The 17371-nt window shown below is 37.5% G+C and overlaps 3 protein-coding genes across 4 annotated transcripts in view; 2 read left to right on the top strand and 1 right to left on the bottom strand.

The window, feature by feature from the left end:
• LOC140062959 (small ribosomal subunit protein uS19) overlaps positions 1-17371 on the bottom strand; it is a 254689-nt gene that overhangs the window by 229145 nt on the left and 8173 nt on the right. The gene's annotated exons all lie outside the window — the stretch shown is intronic.
• Positions 1-17371, top strand: part of LOC140062956 (gamma-tubulin complex component 4-like) — a 28360-nt gene that overhangs the window by 4696 nt on the left and 6293 nt on the right. For both annotated transcript variants that reach the window (XM_072109348.1, XM_072109349.1), the window contains exons 4-13: positions 83-273; positions 9195-9387; positions 10231-10399; positions 10548-10672; positions 10970-11126; positions 11625-11735; positions 11947-12049; positions 14253-14430; positions 14883-15017; positions 15521-15634. In XM_072109348.1, the coding sequence (XP_071965449.1) occupies positions 83-273; positions 9195-9387; positions 10231-10399; positions 10548-10672; positions 10970-11126; positions 11625-11735; positions 11947-12049; positions 14253-14430; positions 14883-15017; positions 15521-15634 (1476 nt within the window). The remainder of the gene's footprint in view (positions 1-82; positions 274-9194; positions 9388-10230; positions 10400-10547; positions 10673-10969; positions 11127-11624; positions 11736-11946; positions 12050-14252; positions 14431-14882; positions 15018-15520; positions 15635-17371) is intronic.
• On the top strand, positions 6861-9181 carry LOC140062957 (uncharacterized). The gene has a single exon (XM_072109350.1). The coding sequence runs from the start codon at positions 7271-7273 to the stop codon at positions 8309-8311; it is 1041 nt and encodes a 346-aa protein (XP_071965451.1). The 5' UTR covers positions 6861-7270; the 3' UTR covers positions 8312-9181.

Genomic DNA, 17371 nt, shown 5'->3' with positions numbered 1-17371 from the left:
ATAAATATTCATCACTTGTAATTATATTTTATATATATTATAAATTATTTTTAAACAGTTTTATATATTTAATTTTGCACAGGTTCTGGAAGATGTGCACTTGCCTCTCTCACATATACAGCAAGCTTTGGAGGTGTTCCATCCAGTTTTTAAAGAATTCACTGTGTTACTGACTCAGTTAGAATCACGTCATGTACATGGCTGCCATTTACTAGAAGTCTTACATAATCGCAGCATCTGTGGAATTCCACATGTTAGAGATGCACTTCTCCAGTAAGCTAATTGTTTTCTTTTATTATATGTACTGTATGTGTAAAATTTACCTTAGCCTCCTATATAATCTCTTCAACTCCAAAAAATCTTGCCACCATTTGTTTGTTGTTGTATTTTACACCATCTGCCTGCAAATAACTGGTTAAACATGAATAAACAAGAAATATTTCTTACAAAAAAGGCTGCTCAACATTTCAAAATTAATCATTGTTCTTTCTTCAGATATATTTATGATTAATTATTAAAACGATGTCCTTTAATCCCAAAAATTGATACAAGTCAAAGATAGTTCTTTAATTATGAATCACATGCCCATTTAAAAATGGTCAGTCTATTTCGTGCCTGCTTACCTGGATAAACCGACAATATAGCCTCTCTCTCCGAAGAGAGGATACAATTTACGAAAAAGAAAAATCTGTATATATAACATAGCACCCCTATCGGATAATGCACGCATCCGTAACCACGCCCTCAAGAGGGAGGCATCCAACGTAGTAGCGTCATCATTTCTTTTCGTACTGCCGTTGTGTTCGTACGTGATACAAAGGACGATAGAATTCCAGGAATTCAGAGAAATACAAGCCGAAGCTAAGTTCCTTTGTTCAGTCAATATAGTGATTAGACAGGCTTAGTCATTCCTTGTTGTGTGTAGTCCAGTCCCTAAGGGGAAATGATGTTACCATAGTGGATACAAGTGTGCCCTTTGGCATGTTGATAGAACATGATATGGAGATACCAAAACAAAGTTACTGGAAATCTGATTTGACCTCTGTGACCTCTGACCTCAATTTTTATATTTCTATCTTAAACAGCCATATCTCTGCAACGGGTTTGACAATTGAAATGATATTGGTGACAAATAGATCAGAGGGTACATATTTATATTCGCTCTAATAGAACTTTTTTCAAAAAAAACGACCGGAAATGTAATTTCTCAATGTTTCGACCTTTGACCTCGGCTTACTATATCTCAATAACTACTGGTCAAAATTTCTTGAAATTTGTTTCAAATTGTTAAGAGCATACATATTTATATATACTCTAATTAAACATGTTCTTCCAAATCCACAGGAAATGTCATTTACTGACCTTTGACCTTTAATGTGTAAATATGTCTGTATCTCTGTAACCAAATGTCATAAAAAGTTCAACTTGGTTTCAAAATGTTCAAAATGTAAACATTTATATTAGCTCTAATAGAAGATGTTATCATATTTTTACTGGAAATGCCAGTTTGAGGTATGACCAGGATATACTGTTAAGCGTGCGTGTGTCATACTTATAATAATATACCTAAAATATAGATTTAATGGACCAGAACTACATTCAATATCCTATTTAACCTTTTACAATTTTCTTAAAACTTAATGTTTAATTTAATTTCAATATATAATTCCATCGCATGGTAGGCCTACACCGTAAGAGCAACACTTAATATCAACAAAAAATTAGATAAACTTAAAAGTTAAATAACATTTAAAAAAAAAGAAAGAAAATCAGGATCTTAATGATGTATTGTCCCTTGAAACACAAAAAAATGAAGGTCAAAATATTCTAAATTTAAAGTGGCCATATCAAAGTAATATTAAAGTTATTCACTTTAAGTCGAAAATTCAAGCTAAAACAACTAGTTTATGTAATTAACAGGTAAATTAGTTTGATTACATTTTATCTGGAAAATCGTCGCGAGCGAAAGTAAACAAAGATTTCAAACCATGAGTATGCATTATGCATATGCTAATTAGGATTGTTTACAACTCGTCACGGTTGAGAAGGTATTTTCACACAGATCATAAGGAAGTTTTATGATTATGCATACAGAGTAGCCAAACAAGCGCGTTTCATTATGGGATATGTTTTGATCGAAAACTTTGACTGGAAGTCAAAGTTATTTTTTTAACAAAAAAACGTCTGTATTTCAGTTAAATGATTTTTTTTTTCGAAAAATTTTTGGTGAAAGTTAATAATTATTATGATACTTCAAAATTAGCCACCTTTTTTCGAAATCTTTTATTTTTTATTTTTTTAGAATTAGTCAAAGGAACAATACACAGAAAGAAAAGAAGAATTAACCAATGCGATTTGATACTCATAAAACATATGACCTAATTATCAATTAATTGCTTGAAGTATGCTGAAAAAATAAAATGTTTGAAACAGTGAGGAAAAAGCGAAGAAAAGAAAAACATGTTTAAAATATTAGAAATCTGAAAAGGATCAAAGACAAATTAATTACAAAGCTAATTTCTTTTCAAGAACATACTGTAGTGGAATATAAAAGGAAAACAAACCAGTGAGCAGTCAAAATTACCATCTTGGCTTGATGAGGCAATAACACATCCAGCTCATAACACTATACAACAAAATCTTTGAAACCAGAAGAAATTAAGAGAAGCAATGATAATTATACTTTAATCCACAAAAACATGACAAAACTGACATCAACCATTACCGACCAAACGAACATTATCACATGTACACAAATAATTTACAAAAGTAATCAAAAAACAAAATCAGAGACCGACTAGAAGTAAATAAACCAATATATAAGGCTTTATACAGTAGGACCATCTTATACAGTTTGTCAATCAACTAAAATAAAAAGGAAATGAATATCACCAAATCTTTGATTTAGATATTATCAGAAAGCATTTGACTCAATAAAACAGGCATTACCATATTAGAGGGAAATATTATACCTCAACAAATATTGATTACGATCGTTCAAAGAGAAGTTAAAGGAAGATTAGTAAGACAAGGCGACACTTAAGATCTTCACTGCATTGGAAGAGGTGTTTAATCAAAGAGCTAATCTAAAAAATAGGAGTAAATATCACTTTAAAGACAAAATGACTTCCAGCCTATTTTTTGCTTTGAATTACAGTTTTTTTGGGTATGCACTATATCATTTTTTTTCAATCCAATTTTGGTGAAACTATTATGTGTGACATTAAAATTGCATATTCAACAAAAATATTTGTCAAAATTACTTTTGTCAGGGGGAAAATAAGTATATCTTTAATAGCATGTGATATTATTAGCAAATATTTAAAATGTAGTTTTAAAACTTTCCCATTACAAACAATTGCCATAATTCTGATAACATTACAATACACCCATCCTCTGGGACTTATTTTCAAATGTAGCTAAAAACTTTCCAGTACAATTCCTGTCATCTTGATTTGTATAGATGCATGCAGTAGCATTGGAAAAGCGAGAGAGGGGGAGGTGGTTGGGGTGATGGAGAGACACATATTTTTTACATGTTTGTCTACACTATAAACTAGTTTAACAAAAAAGGTGTGATGTGCCCAAATATGGTAGTGATATGTCATTCATCGTGTCCATATATGGGCACATCACATTTTTTTGTTGCATAAAAATGTTATAGTGTAGACAGAGTTTAACATTTGTGTAACATGTAACAAAAATATGTGTCTCTCCATCCACCCCAACCCCCTCCCCTCTCTCGATCTCTTTTTTTAGATTATTAATTGCTAAATATATGCAAAACGATGGGTCTTAGCTCAAAATGACATTTCCAATTGAATTCTGACAAAATATTTTGTTAGAGCAAATATAAATGTGTATATTCTAAACAATTTGACACCAAACTGAACTTTTTAGGACAAATAGTTACCGAGATATTGACATATTCAAACATTAGAGGTCAAGGGTCAAAAAAGCTTGATTTATGGTAATTTTTTGAAAAAAGTTTCTATTAGACTAAATATTAGATTTATTTTCTTAACATTTTGAGCCCATTCTCAAATCTCTGAAATTGCGTGTTATTGAGATATTAGGCAATCAAGGTCAAAGGTCAAACTGAAAAATAAAGCCTTTGCGGCCATTTTTGTACAATTATTTTCATTATAGCGAATATAAATATATATCTTCCAAGCATTTTGAAAAAAAAATAAATGTCAAATGTCCCTGCGTTGTCAAGATATGGCGATTTTTAGTTATATAATAGAAAAATATAAAAATTGAGGTCAGAGGTCACAGAGGTCAAATCAGATTTCCAGTAACTTTGTTTTGGCATCTCCACACTATACTCTACCAAACTGCTATACTGAAAAATTTGTATCCAGTCTGGTAACATCCCACCCCTTTTTCTCCCCTTAGGGACTGGACTAGTGTGGATACGTTGAGATCCGTTATTGTAGGCTTATCTAGAGGATTCTAGTTACGTTTGAAAACGTTATTTTAGGCCTAGAATAGAAATAGTGATACGTTGCAAATCGTTATCCTAGCGTGCTAGGATAGAAACAAGTACACACGCCGTTAGTTAGTTTACTCCGTTTGCGTTAGGTGTACGTTGTGTAACAATACGATTGTTAGTTGGCACTATGCCAAAATCAGAGTGCATACAGTGCAAGGGTCCCCATGCTACGACCAAGTGGGATCGGCACGCAAAATGCATTAATTGCCGTTCTTGTAGTGAGGAGGCTCCGTGCGATATTGTGTCCAGTGGACCCCTGCGAAGTTCGCGTCGCTACCTAAGCCTCGGGATCGTGTGGAGGTCACTGACCCCACACTGTGTGTAACTCAGGAAACAGTTGTTAGTCAGCCTACACCTGCACGCGAGAATGCTCCTCCCGCGATGCCTGCCTCCGCTGCAGCTGCGGCCGATCCGGATGTTCTCTCCCCGGCAGTCATGCAAGCTATCTCGGCAGCGGTGAGAGCGTTGCCTAGGGAGATGCCCTCTGCAACCTCTCGTCATACCGGCCCTCCCCAAGTTCCGTACATCGAACTTCGGCCCTCACCTCAGACGTCTGTGTCTGAGGGCCCGTCCATCGTCAGAGGGTACGAGTCCGATTTGACGATGGTCACGCTCTCTGATGAGGAGCGCGCGAGAGAGCGTGAGGGACCGGAGGGTGAGGGCCTGCAGGCATTAGTGCTTCGTACTGTCCCGGCGGTACTCGAATTTCTTGGAGTCGACTACGCGTTTAACGAGCCGAAGCCCGCGCCATCGTCGAAACGTTTTTCGACGTTCGGTCTGCGCACGCCGCTGAAGAGGACCTCCACGTGCCCGGTTGTGCCGCTTGATCCTGAGCTTATAGATAGGATCGAGCTTATAGCTAAGGAACCGAAGATTCCTAAGCCTGCGCCGTTTGTTCTCGGAGCGGCCTTTCCAGTACCTACTCAACAGTTTGAACACTATATTACGTCATTCCGGACGCCGCTAAGGGACGGGTCCGCGAAGACCAAGGCTTAGACGCAAGTAGGTCAAATTTTCTTAAACAACGCTCTAGATCAAGGTCGACACGACCGCCTCCTCTTCTCCCCGTGGTACCGCCGCGTGCACCCGCACCCGTTCCCCCTCCTCCTACACCGGCTCAGCCTGCCTTTCAGACTTGGACCTCCTACCCACAGAATAACAATCCCCACCGTGGTGGTGGAAGAAGAAGCGCCCGCCGCGGTGGCTGTTGGCGCTCGGGTAATGCGAGGCGCCGGTGACGCCCTCGGGGCGCCCGTCCTCACGGCGGAGGATGGAGAGGTGGGGGGTCGCCTACTACGCTATGCAGGGGTTTGGGAGACCCTTACTACAGACAAATGGGTTCTCTCTACCGTGACGCACGGGTACGCCATAGAGTTCACGAGTCCGCCGCTGTGCGGCGGTCCTCGACCAACAAGGGTTCCATCCGAACCCGTAAAGAAACAGGCGCTCATGGAGGGCCTTTCTGCACTTCTCCGCAAAGGTGCCGTGGTGCCGGTAAACGAACTCTATGCGTCCCCGGGACACGAGTCCACCGTGTTTCTCGCCGAGAAGAAGTCCGGCGATTGCCGACCCATATTAAATCTGCGGAGTCTGAACAAACGGTTCATCCTTCCCCGCAGGTTCAGAATGGAGACAATACCATCCATCCTGCTGGGGTTGCGGCGAGGCGACTGGGCGGCGTCAATAGACTTGAAAGACGCGTACTTTCATGTGCCTATTGCGGAGCAAGACTAACGTTGGTTGCGCTTCCGGATTCATGATCGTGTTTACCAATTCGTTGCAGAAATCGATCTTATGACGGGCTTGATTCGCCCCTCACAGGAGAGGGTACAAAAAGCACGACTATCAGTGCAGTACCTAGTCACTTGTCCTGCGCCAACGGCTTACGACTGGCTACAGACCCTTGGGTACCTGACCAGTTTCGTTGCCTTGGTTCCGTTTTGCCGGCTCAGAATGCGGCCTCTACAACTGCATCTGCTGGCCTTGTTCCGTCCAAATTCAGACTCTCTGCAAAAAGTGGTTTTGTCGAATGCGTTCATCCGAACGCATCTCGACTGGTGGCTCGCAGACGGCAGGTTGACTGTGGGCAGACCTATTCAAAGGTCCATTCCGGACATCCGTATAGATACGGATGCTTCCGAGATAGGCTGGGGCGGTTATTTACCGTCCACAGAAAGTCGCGTCTCCGGCGTTTGGTCGCCCGTAGAGACGTGCGGCCACATCAACCTTCTAGAGTTGTGGGCAGTCGAGCGCACTCTGAAAGCACTCCTGCCCCGCCTGGCGAACCAGCACGTTCTGGTACATTCCGACAACACCACGGTCGTGGCTTATATCAATCGGCAAGGAGGCATAAGGTCCCCAACGCTGTGTTGCCACACGTGGTCTCTACAGATGTGGTGCATCAGCAACAACATCACTTTGACAGCGGCCCACATAGCAGGCCGACTGAATGTTGTTGCGGACAGTCTGTCCCGACCAGGACTGCGTCCGACGGAATGGCGCCTTCTGCCAACTGTTGCCGCCCAAATATTCGACCACTTCGGGCGGCCCCTTGTAGACCTGTTTGCGTCGTCAGTCAACACGCAGCTCCCGACGTATTGCAGTCGCGTCAGGGATGCTCAGGCGTAGGTGGTGGATGCGCTGTCCATTCCGTGGAACGGTCTATGGGCGTACGCATTCCCGCCGATTTCGATCATTCCGATCGTCCTAACGCACATTCAGCGCTATCATTGCCTGTTGAGTCCTGTTGATCGCGCCTTTTTGGCCACGCCAGCCATGGTTTCCGCTGATCAACAGTCTGCTCTACGATCAGCCCCTCCGTCTTCCGGTACGCGAGGACTTGCTGACTCAGGGCCGAGCCAGGTTCTCCGCTTCGAACCTCCGATCCCTGCACCTGACTGCTTGGCCATTGTCAGGGATCAGCTCAGAGACTCGGGCATACCAGATGGCCCGGCCGCCCTCGCGGCGAAATCCCGCCGGGAATCAACACTCACCGTCTATGATAGCCGTCTGAAGCATTATTTTAACTGGTGCAAGCGCCAGCCGGCACACCCCAAGACTGTGACATTGGTGCAGGTATGCGCTTTCCTGCATTACCTGTTTGAGTCAGGTTTACAGGTCCGCACCATATCCGGCTATCGGTCTGCCATAGGTGCCATCACACCGACTTTTCCAGACGGTTCGAGCGTCTCAACATCCACCACAATATCAAGTTTGCTGCGTGGAATGTTTAGAGAACGGCCTCCTTCAAAGGCCTTGGTTCCCCGCTGGGACATCAACGTCGTCCTAGCCGCTCTCACACGTCCACCATTTGAGCCTTTACATAAGGCCTCTCTGTACAACCTTTCGCTTAAGACGGCGTTCTTGCTGGCGGTGGCGTCATGCAAACGCCGAGGCAAATTACACGCTCTCTCCTTAGAACCAGGCCATATCAGGTTTGAGCGTGGTGGCGTTCGGCTAGTTTTTAGGAAGGACTTCCTAGCTAAGACGCAAACGTTGAATTTCTCGCCGCCCGCCGTTTTCGTCCCCACCATTGCCTCGATTTCAGGGGTTGAGGAAGACAGGTTCTGGTGTCCTGTTAGAGCGATTAAGATCTACATCAACAGAACCAGAGCTTTGCTAGATGGTGTTTCACACCTGTTTATCGCTTCAGTGTCCCCATTCCGTCCGGCAGCGAAGTCAACGATCGCAAATTGGATTGTTGCAGCAATTCGCGCTGGATACGAATCCTCGGGACACTCCTCCTCCTGCGCATATGCACCAGGTGCATGGCGTCGCCACATCTTGGGCATTGTTCACGAGAGTCCCTCTCCCTGACATTCTGAAGGCGGCTTGGTGCCGGACGCAATCAACGTTCACTTCGTTTTATCTATCGGATGTATCCGCTAACTAGGCACCAGTGGCGACCTCAATTCTGAAGCCTCGTCTTTAGGTACGTATTCTTCACTTACTTGTCGCCCGCCGCCGACTAGGTTTAGTCCGGTGCTAGACTGGCTATATTGTCGGTTTATCCAGGTAAGCAAGCACGAAATAGACTACACAAACCAACAGTGGTGTTGGTAGTCTATGAGTGCTACTTACCTGGATAAACGCCCTCCCGCCGTCCTCACTGACAAGTGTACTCATGAAATGATGACGCTACTACGTTGGATGGCTCCCTCTTGAGGGCGTGGTTACGGATGCGTGCATTATCCGATAGGGGTGCTATGTTATATATACGGATTTTTCTTTTTCGTAAATTGTATCCTCTCTTCGGAGAGAGAGGCTATATTGTCGGTTTATCCAGGTAAGCAGCACTCATAGACTACCAACACCACTGTTGGTTTGTGTAATTTTAAACTTTAATGTGGTGTGTGTTTGTGGGACCTCAAGGCATGTAACTGAATACCCTCTAGAGACAATGTGACTTAAAGTGAGAAATTCTTTTCAGTCTGTTGATTCGCGTCAACCAATCAAAGGGCAAGAATCCAAATTATTCAACCGTGAGCCCTCATAGACTCTCTTTTCCCAGACGTTTTTTGGGTCTAGCAGCTGGGATCTATTTAAAATTATAGTCGAATTTACAAATTCGCAAAACTGTCGGTCTTTGATATTATAACTGCTGCTTGGTTTATATCTGAATGAGTACTCATTGGACGTAGCTGGCTAGAGCAGCAGCGTGAAAAGTACTTAATGATTGCATTTGTATTTGATTACACAGAGTTGCTCAGATCTGCCACTGTGTGATGTACAAACAACTTACAGCATGGCTCTTACATGGTATGCTGTTAGACAAGTATGACGAGTTGTACATACACCAGGTTCCTAGAGTAATTGAGGAGGAGTCTGCTGTGGCAGAGGCTAAGGGTAAAGATACATCACCAGGAGATATTCCTGACAAACAACTGCAAGAAGTAAAGTAACCATTTAAAAATCTCTTTGTAATCATTACATTGATTGATCTCTGTTGTGTGTGTATTATACTATTGAGAATTGTTACTGTGGTACACCATACTTGGTTTTGATTGAAATGAGTTGCTATCTAATCATACATAAAAACTTAAGTAAACTAATTCACATATATCACTTAAACCCAAGATTCAATCTAGTGTGATGCATTACTCACTATAGTGAGCCCTCTATGATTTGTAGTTTCCTTAAAGGCCAGGTGCGGGCAAAAAATTTCTATTGAGCATACATTCCAATAATTATCGATCTATAGTTTCCCCAATGTTTCATAATTTTTGGGATTTTATTTGTGTTACACGAGCTTGTTGCAAATTACACAGTAAAATCTCTATTCTTTTGTACACACATTTTGTAAATAGAGAGGCATTTTAAAAAGCTATGAATAATAAACGGTGTGGTAAAAATTGTTATCAGATGAATAAATATAGGTAATAGAACTTGAATTTTACATTTCTGGTATTTTTATTCAACTTCAAATTTTTATTTTCATGCTATAGCAAAAATTATCCACCGTATATCCACTATCTTTTTTCACTTGCTAGGGAGTCACCAGACATGTTATTACATTAGGTTAACAACCTAACTACTGAAAAAAAGTCTTCCTGATTTTTATGGGAGAATTTAGCCAAATTTAGTTTTTGACCATATTAAGGGAAATTCATGTTTTTTCGTCTTGATTTCTGTTACAAATATTTGATTTATGTACAATTAACCAAATATTATATTTAAAATTCATGCCTGTACCTGAGCTTTAACATTTACAATATAATGTATTTTATCTTGATCAGAAATTATCAGAAGATAGTTCAAGTGAATCATGCCAATGGACATTTGCTATTAATCTATCCATGTTGCCAAGTTACATCCCTGCTAGAGTGGCCGATAAGATTCTGTTCGTTGGAGAAGCTGTGCAGATGTTTGAGAATAAGAAAAAGAAAACTGCATCTAAATATAGAGGTATCTTCCAATTTGCTACAACCTAGGACATATTCATTTTTAAATATTTTCAAGTTAATTATTCTTCATTTGATTCTTATACATAATTTTGGTGTATTCTAGCTAAAATTTAACATTTTTTTTTGTACGTGTTGTCAATTTTTTTTAGGTTCTATTCTGCAATCTCATGAACAAGAGTTTTCCACTGATTTATACAAACTTCAACAACAGTCAATGTTTAGTCTTCCAGCTTTCGAGGAATGTATCGATAAAATACGAAGATGTGTAGCACAGGTAAATTATTTGACATGAAATACCAAACATTATTATATAGACAAATATGTAAATGTTGTATGTAGGAGTGTAAAAAAATAGAGACATGGTAGTTGATTTACCACAATTTATTTGAAAAATATATTTCTATTTCAATAATGAAAGTATATTTTTGTTATGCTTCATATAACCAGACATTTTATATATTTACAATTGTTCTTTCAGAAATACTAAGTACCTGCTCATAATTTAAACAATATAAATTTTAAAAAAAATTTCTTAAAAATTAATGTGTATTCTGATTTAATTTTTTTCTAGCACTTGTGGACACTTGTGATAGAAGATTCTGATCTTATTGGCCAGCTTAACACCATCAAAGATTTCTACCTACTAGGAAGGGGTGAATTATTTTTAGTGTTCATTGATATGAGTCAGAATTTGCTAAAGGCACCCCCGACACCAACAACAGAACATGGTAAATACAATTCTTAACTACAGTTGAATGCAGTATGCAGCCACTTTTTGCCCCGAGGGTGACCGCTTACAGGTGGTTCTATCGATAGATGGCCAAAATCATGTATTATGGCTATGCTCAATATTTTTTGACATTCTTAATAACTCAATTTAATTTTTCTGGTGGCCGCTTACCGGAGGTAATGTACGATACACAAAATCTAATTGTGGCCGTGGCCGCTTACGGAACAAACAGGCTTTTGAAAGTGCGGCTGTTCACGGAGGTTCAACTATATTCTTTTGTGAAATCATTTATGTCACAAGATAGGATTATTCTTGGTGTGCTTTTGCATATTCATAAGACTAACTGTTTACATAGCATAATTTGTAATATATTATAGTCTATATATAATATATACCACTATATACCCATCTATATTGCCTTTTTTATTTTATGTATTAAATTAATCAATATTTTATCATACTTTAAATTTTATTTTTTAAATGTGTTTTTTGTAAGATATAAATTCTGCATTCAAGCAAGCAGCGCATAAAGTACTCATGGAAGATGAGGCATTCTCAATGTTTAAACTCACTGTAACAAAAGCTCAAACGAAAACAACCGGCAAAAGTAAGTTGTAAAGTACCTTTTATAGTATTTCAATGTTTTGATTTTTGTCCATAACTGCTGTAGTTCCAGCAAGTATGGCACGGTCTGTGTGCCAAAATGTTTTTTTTTTTCATAATTTAGCCGAATTGCTGTCTAAAACCTAGACTATACCTTTGGGTACAATGTAAATGTAGTGGATGAAATTTTTGTAAGAAGTGTTTGCATTTTTCAGAGCCTGAGATAGCAGCACAGACAACTGGTTGGGCATCACTGGGAATGTCTTTCTCTGTCCAATGGCCACTACACATTCTATTTACTCAAAGTGTATTGGATAAGTAAGTATAAATAATAATGTATATTTCTTTTACCACCTCATAGAGAAGCAGCACACTTGTATACTCCTTTCACATTTCCTGCATAATCCTGAAGAACAAGCACCTGTGTACCAGTGTTTTAATGACCAAATTAGTGTTACTACCATATAACTAGATTTAATTCTGACGATTTATAGGTTATATGCATTGATTTAAATAAAGATAATTGATTGATTTAAGATATATTGATTGATTGATTTTCTCAGAATCTTTTTAGTTATTTATAATATATATGATGGGATCTTGCTAACGCAAATACAATAGCCGATATCATAATCCGATCAAAGATCCTTCTGTGTATATAATGTCATAAACCACATTTGTGTTGTTATCTAGATTTCATTATAAATCATGTGTATAATCTATACACTAAGAAATACAATTGAACAAACAATACGGATAATAAAAAAAGATCTCATTTCGTTTCGTTTCCCAAGGTGAGACTCAAACTCGGTACCTTGAATGCTATAGACACGAGCAAAGACCACCGAGCCATACACAACTGACTAAAAGTTATGGAAAGATTCCTCCGTCTATTTACTATGCAGTAACCACTTTGGTGCAGATAGATTATTACATACCGCAATGAATTATAATGTTTTACTATGATGACATCTTTAAAAATTTTAAAAAATAATGCACTGTCAAACTATATACTTTTAACTTTAAAGATGTATTGTCCCTTTGACTAATTTCCAAAAACATTTTTTTTTAATATTTCGAAAAAAGGTGGGTCATTTTGAAGTATCATAATAGTTACTAACTTCCACCAAAAATTAGTCGAAAAAAAAATCATTTAACTGAAATGCAGACGTTTTTTTGTTCAAAAAATAACTTTGACTTCCAGTCAAAGTTTTCGATCAAAACATATCTCATAATGCAACGCGCTTGTTTGGCTACTCTGTATGCATAATTATAAAACTTCCTCACGATCTGTGTGAAAACACCTTCTCAACAGTGACGAGTTGTAAACAATCCTAATTAGCATCATGCATAATGCATACTCGTGGTTTGAAATCTTTGTTTACTTTCGCTTGCGACGATTTTCCAGACGAAATGTAATAAAATTAATTTACCTGTTAATTACGTAAACTTGTTGTTTTTGGCTCGAATTTTCAACTTAAAGAGAATAACTTTAATATTACTTTGATATGGCCAATTTAAATTTAGAATATTTTGACCTTCATTTGTTGTGTCTCAAGGGACAATACATCTTTAAGTTAATGTTAAGTTTGTTATTTCGGCCTAAGAAAATGTTATAATTTGTTTGATTGTCGAAATTAATTTTTTAAAATTTAATATGCCATTAATGATGACTTAATCAACTTTTGTTCTCTTAATTTCATAATAAATCATACATATGATACATACACTTCAAGAAAATGAAATAAAAAATAGGTGTTCCCGAGCATTCTAACGATGTATATTAATTTTAAAATTTAGCATATTTTCACCCTTTTTTTAACTTACACGTGCGTAGCCTGTCACTTTTGACGTGCTGGTATAACGCAATTTAGCGTTGAAAAGTGAATAAAATATGATGATATTGTTAAAGAAAGGTTGTACAACAGAAATCGGACAAAAATAGTGCGCATTAACGTTTAACGCGCAGTGCTCGCGCAAAAATCTGTGCACTCATGGCAATTTTTTAAATGCTTAAAATTGCCTGAAACTTACTCTAATTTCATCGAAAATAAATTGTGACAATTTTGAAAATTTTAGGCGTGCGTACGCATGCGTTATATGCGCTACGCAGGTAATTGTATTGCCATATGATGAAATATGACCTGAAATTTATGAGCACCAAATTTTTTTTTAATTGTGATTCATGCTTGTGAAGATATGATTACAAACGTGATTTCGTTAAATCCCGCGTAATTTTGTATTGTGCACCGTGAAAACATAACCACATCGATTCCTGGCCATAAGGAATATACTCTGAAAAATTGCCTTAGCTAGATGAAACTGATATCAAGATAATTGACGGACAAAATAGTGCTAAGGAAAGAATAAATAAATATTCTGACAGAATCAAGAGGTTATATGCATGATAAAGCATATAGCCTAATAAAAAATACCTTAGAAAGAAGGTTTATTATACAATTGAAGATTAAAAAACAAATGTAATATATTTACAAATAATCTTCAGTATGGTTCTCTTTAGATATAATACTGTGTTTAAGTTCCTATTGAATGTGAAGCGAGTTCAACTAGAACTTCAACAATGTTGGGCCACACAGATGCAACAGAAACATCATCTGACAGGCCGCTGGGATTCAAGTAAATGGCGTCTTCGCAACAACATGGCATTTTTACTAGACAACCTACAGTATTATTTACAGGTATAGAAATCATGATTACATAATATCTGATACATTATTGCAAATAAAACTATTTTAGACTGTACTCAAATACATGGCAAGTGAATAAAGTTTCAAAGCTCATCACACATAGTATGATCTGTCCAGGCTGGCACTGTGGCTTGGTGCTTGACATACTTCCTTATCTATTTCAGAGTTATTGGTTCAAATCATCTCTAATACAATGTAATAGTGAATTTTGAATATTCTGTATATACTTTTATAACCTTTCTCAAGCCTTTTGGAAGGTTGATCCCCATGCACCTCATAATAAAGCTATACAGTGATTGGGTGCAGGTGAAGGGTCCGAGCCAAAATCCTTTCGCATGATAAAATAATACATTAGAAAAACATTTTTCAGGAAAAACTGGAAGCTTATAGTTAGTTGACTTTATTGGTTTTCAATTCAAATAGATTTTTACAAACTTAACTAGGTTGATGTTCTTGAAAGTCAGTTTTCTGGATTGATACAAAAAATTCAGTCAACTCGTGATTTTGAAGAAGTTCGCTTTGCTCACGACCAGTTCCTCGCCTCACTCATGGCACAGTCTTTTCTACTTATGAAACCAGTAAGTAGTAAACATATTTATTTCAAATTGTATACAGTACAATCTTTGAGACCCAACAAAGTGTTCCTTAATAGGGGTGTCCTTTGAATAGGGCTTCCCTTATATTTTTTTCAAATATGTTCCATTGTTCATTAAAGTGTACCCTTAATATGGTGTCCCTTGAATAGGGCTTGGCTGTAGTGAAATTTTCCCTATATTTTTTTTCAAATATGTCCACTTGTTCATTAAAGTGTACACTATATTAGTAAGGTGTCCCTTGAATTGGGGTCGGGCGTAGTGAAATTTTCCCTGTATTTTTTTCATAGTCCATTTCATGGGAGAGTCTCCTTAATAGGGATGTTGAACAGAGGTGTTTCAAACAAGAGGTTCTACTGTAAATTGAGCTCTGACAATATTTGGGTTTATTTAGTGTAGGCCTAATTTTAAAGCTAGTGTTATCTAAAACAGATTTATTGAAAGTATACACATATTTCTTTATCACTTTGATTTCATATTTGTTGTAGGTTCGTCATTGTCTCAATGAGATACTGGACATATGCCACTCATTTTGCACTTTGTTGATGCAAACTGTAACCATGACAGCACGTGAAATATCATACATGGAAAGAATTGCACAGGTTAGTAGTTCATCAAAATATGTTCATAATTTCATTGTTTCAAATCCTGTTTTATGCTAAAATGAAGTGCTTGACAAAGCAGTTGCTTGTTTAAAATTTTGTATAAAGTAGATTTCTCTTGCAGTTTGCTTAGTGGTAAGGTTTCGCTCTATAATATATAATTTACCTCTGCAAGGAGGTACAGTATATGTATTCGATCGCGTGTGTTTGTCTGTTTGTTAGCAGGATTACTGAAAAAATAATTTCAAGCTCTTTACTAAAATGAAAAAATAGATAGATATGTTGCAACGGATGACTCCATTGGACAATTTTTTAAATATTATTTTAAGACTTGCTAGTGTTAAAAGATAGGAGACAATTTTCAAAAGACAACGAGCAGTCTCAAAGTAACAAGTAAACTGAAATTGCATTTTTTCGAAAAACTACTTATACAAAAAACTTCATTTTTGTACAAGAGGCAAGAGTTATAATTTGTGATTTGTATATTTAAAACATAATTTGATTTAATGTACAGGTTTTAAAAGGTTTTTTTTGGCGTTGCTGTTCTATTGTTAGTCAACTGAAACTATTGTTAGTTGAAAGGCTGGTTACATAACTATGACCATAGTTACACCAAATTTGCATACACATGGTTGTAGTAAATAAGCCTAATCACACACACAACAATTTTTATGGGGAGCCAGAAAGGATTTACCTACCTGTTTTTTGCTTCCTTATATCAATACAAATCAATTTGTTGCTGTTGGTGGAAAAAAAAATTAGGATACTTGGTCAGTACAGCAGCTAAAAGCGGTCAATATGGTCAAAGTTAAGACTTTGCGTAACTTATTAACTACTGAGTGTATTGGAAGACATATTTCTATTCACTCTAATGATAAACTTTTGCCAAAAGAGGACGGAAACCCTTTTTGACTACTGGTCAAGAAATTGGCCATATGAATATCTCAGCAACCACTCGTCGGAAAGTGATAATTGTCGTCCCAAATTACTCGCAAAGTACATTATATATTTATATTGCTCTAATACAATAGATCAAAATGTTAAAAAACACCTTGTTTTGAGAACCTATAGCTGGTAAAAACATTTTTGTCTGCACATTTACAATAGCTTAGGGGAATATTGCCGTGCTTCATATAAAAAAACACTTGTATTGATATCACTCTAATAAACAAGTGCCAAAAGTTAACCACTGGTCAAGAAAATGGGCATACAAATATTTAGCACCTTGGTCTCTATGTTTATATTTACTTTACCCTTTATTTTTCATTTTTTATTATATCTCATTCTCAGTGACTGTTGTGTGAGTATGGTACAGTATAAATGGATACTTTGTATTGGAAGTCCTCAGTAATACATAATTCTATTCATTCTAATAAAAAACATCACAGTTAAATCTCTCACCACCAAGATTATTATTAATTAGGTTATATGCATCATCATGCATATAACCTTATTTATTATCTTGAGATCAATTTTATCTAGCTACGTTAATTTTTCAGAGAATATTCCTTATGGCCAGGAATCGATGTGATTATCATTTTACGATGCGCAATCTACGCACTCTACGTGCGATTTAAAGAAATCATGTTTGTATTGTACTCATATCTTCTCAAATATGTATCATAATTAAATCAAATTTGGTACTCATGAATTTCAGGTAATATTTGATCATATGGCAATACAATTAAGTGCGTACTGTAATTATATGGCAATACAATTAAGTGCGTAACCCATATA

The sequence above is a fragment of the Antedon mediterranea genome, chromosome 11 (genome assembly GCF_964355755.1).
Source record: "Antedon mediterranea chromosome 11, ecAntMedi1.1, whole genome shotgun sequence".
NCBI classification, from domain to species: domain Eukaryota; kingdom Metazoa; phylum Echinodermata; class Crinoidea; order Comatulida; family Antedonidae; genus Antedon; species Antedon mediterranea.
This window is presented reverse-complemented; position numbering and strand designations above follow the sequence as displayed.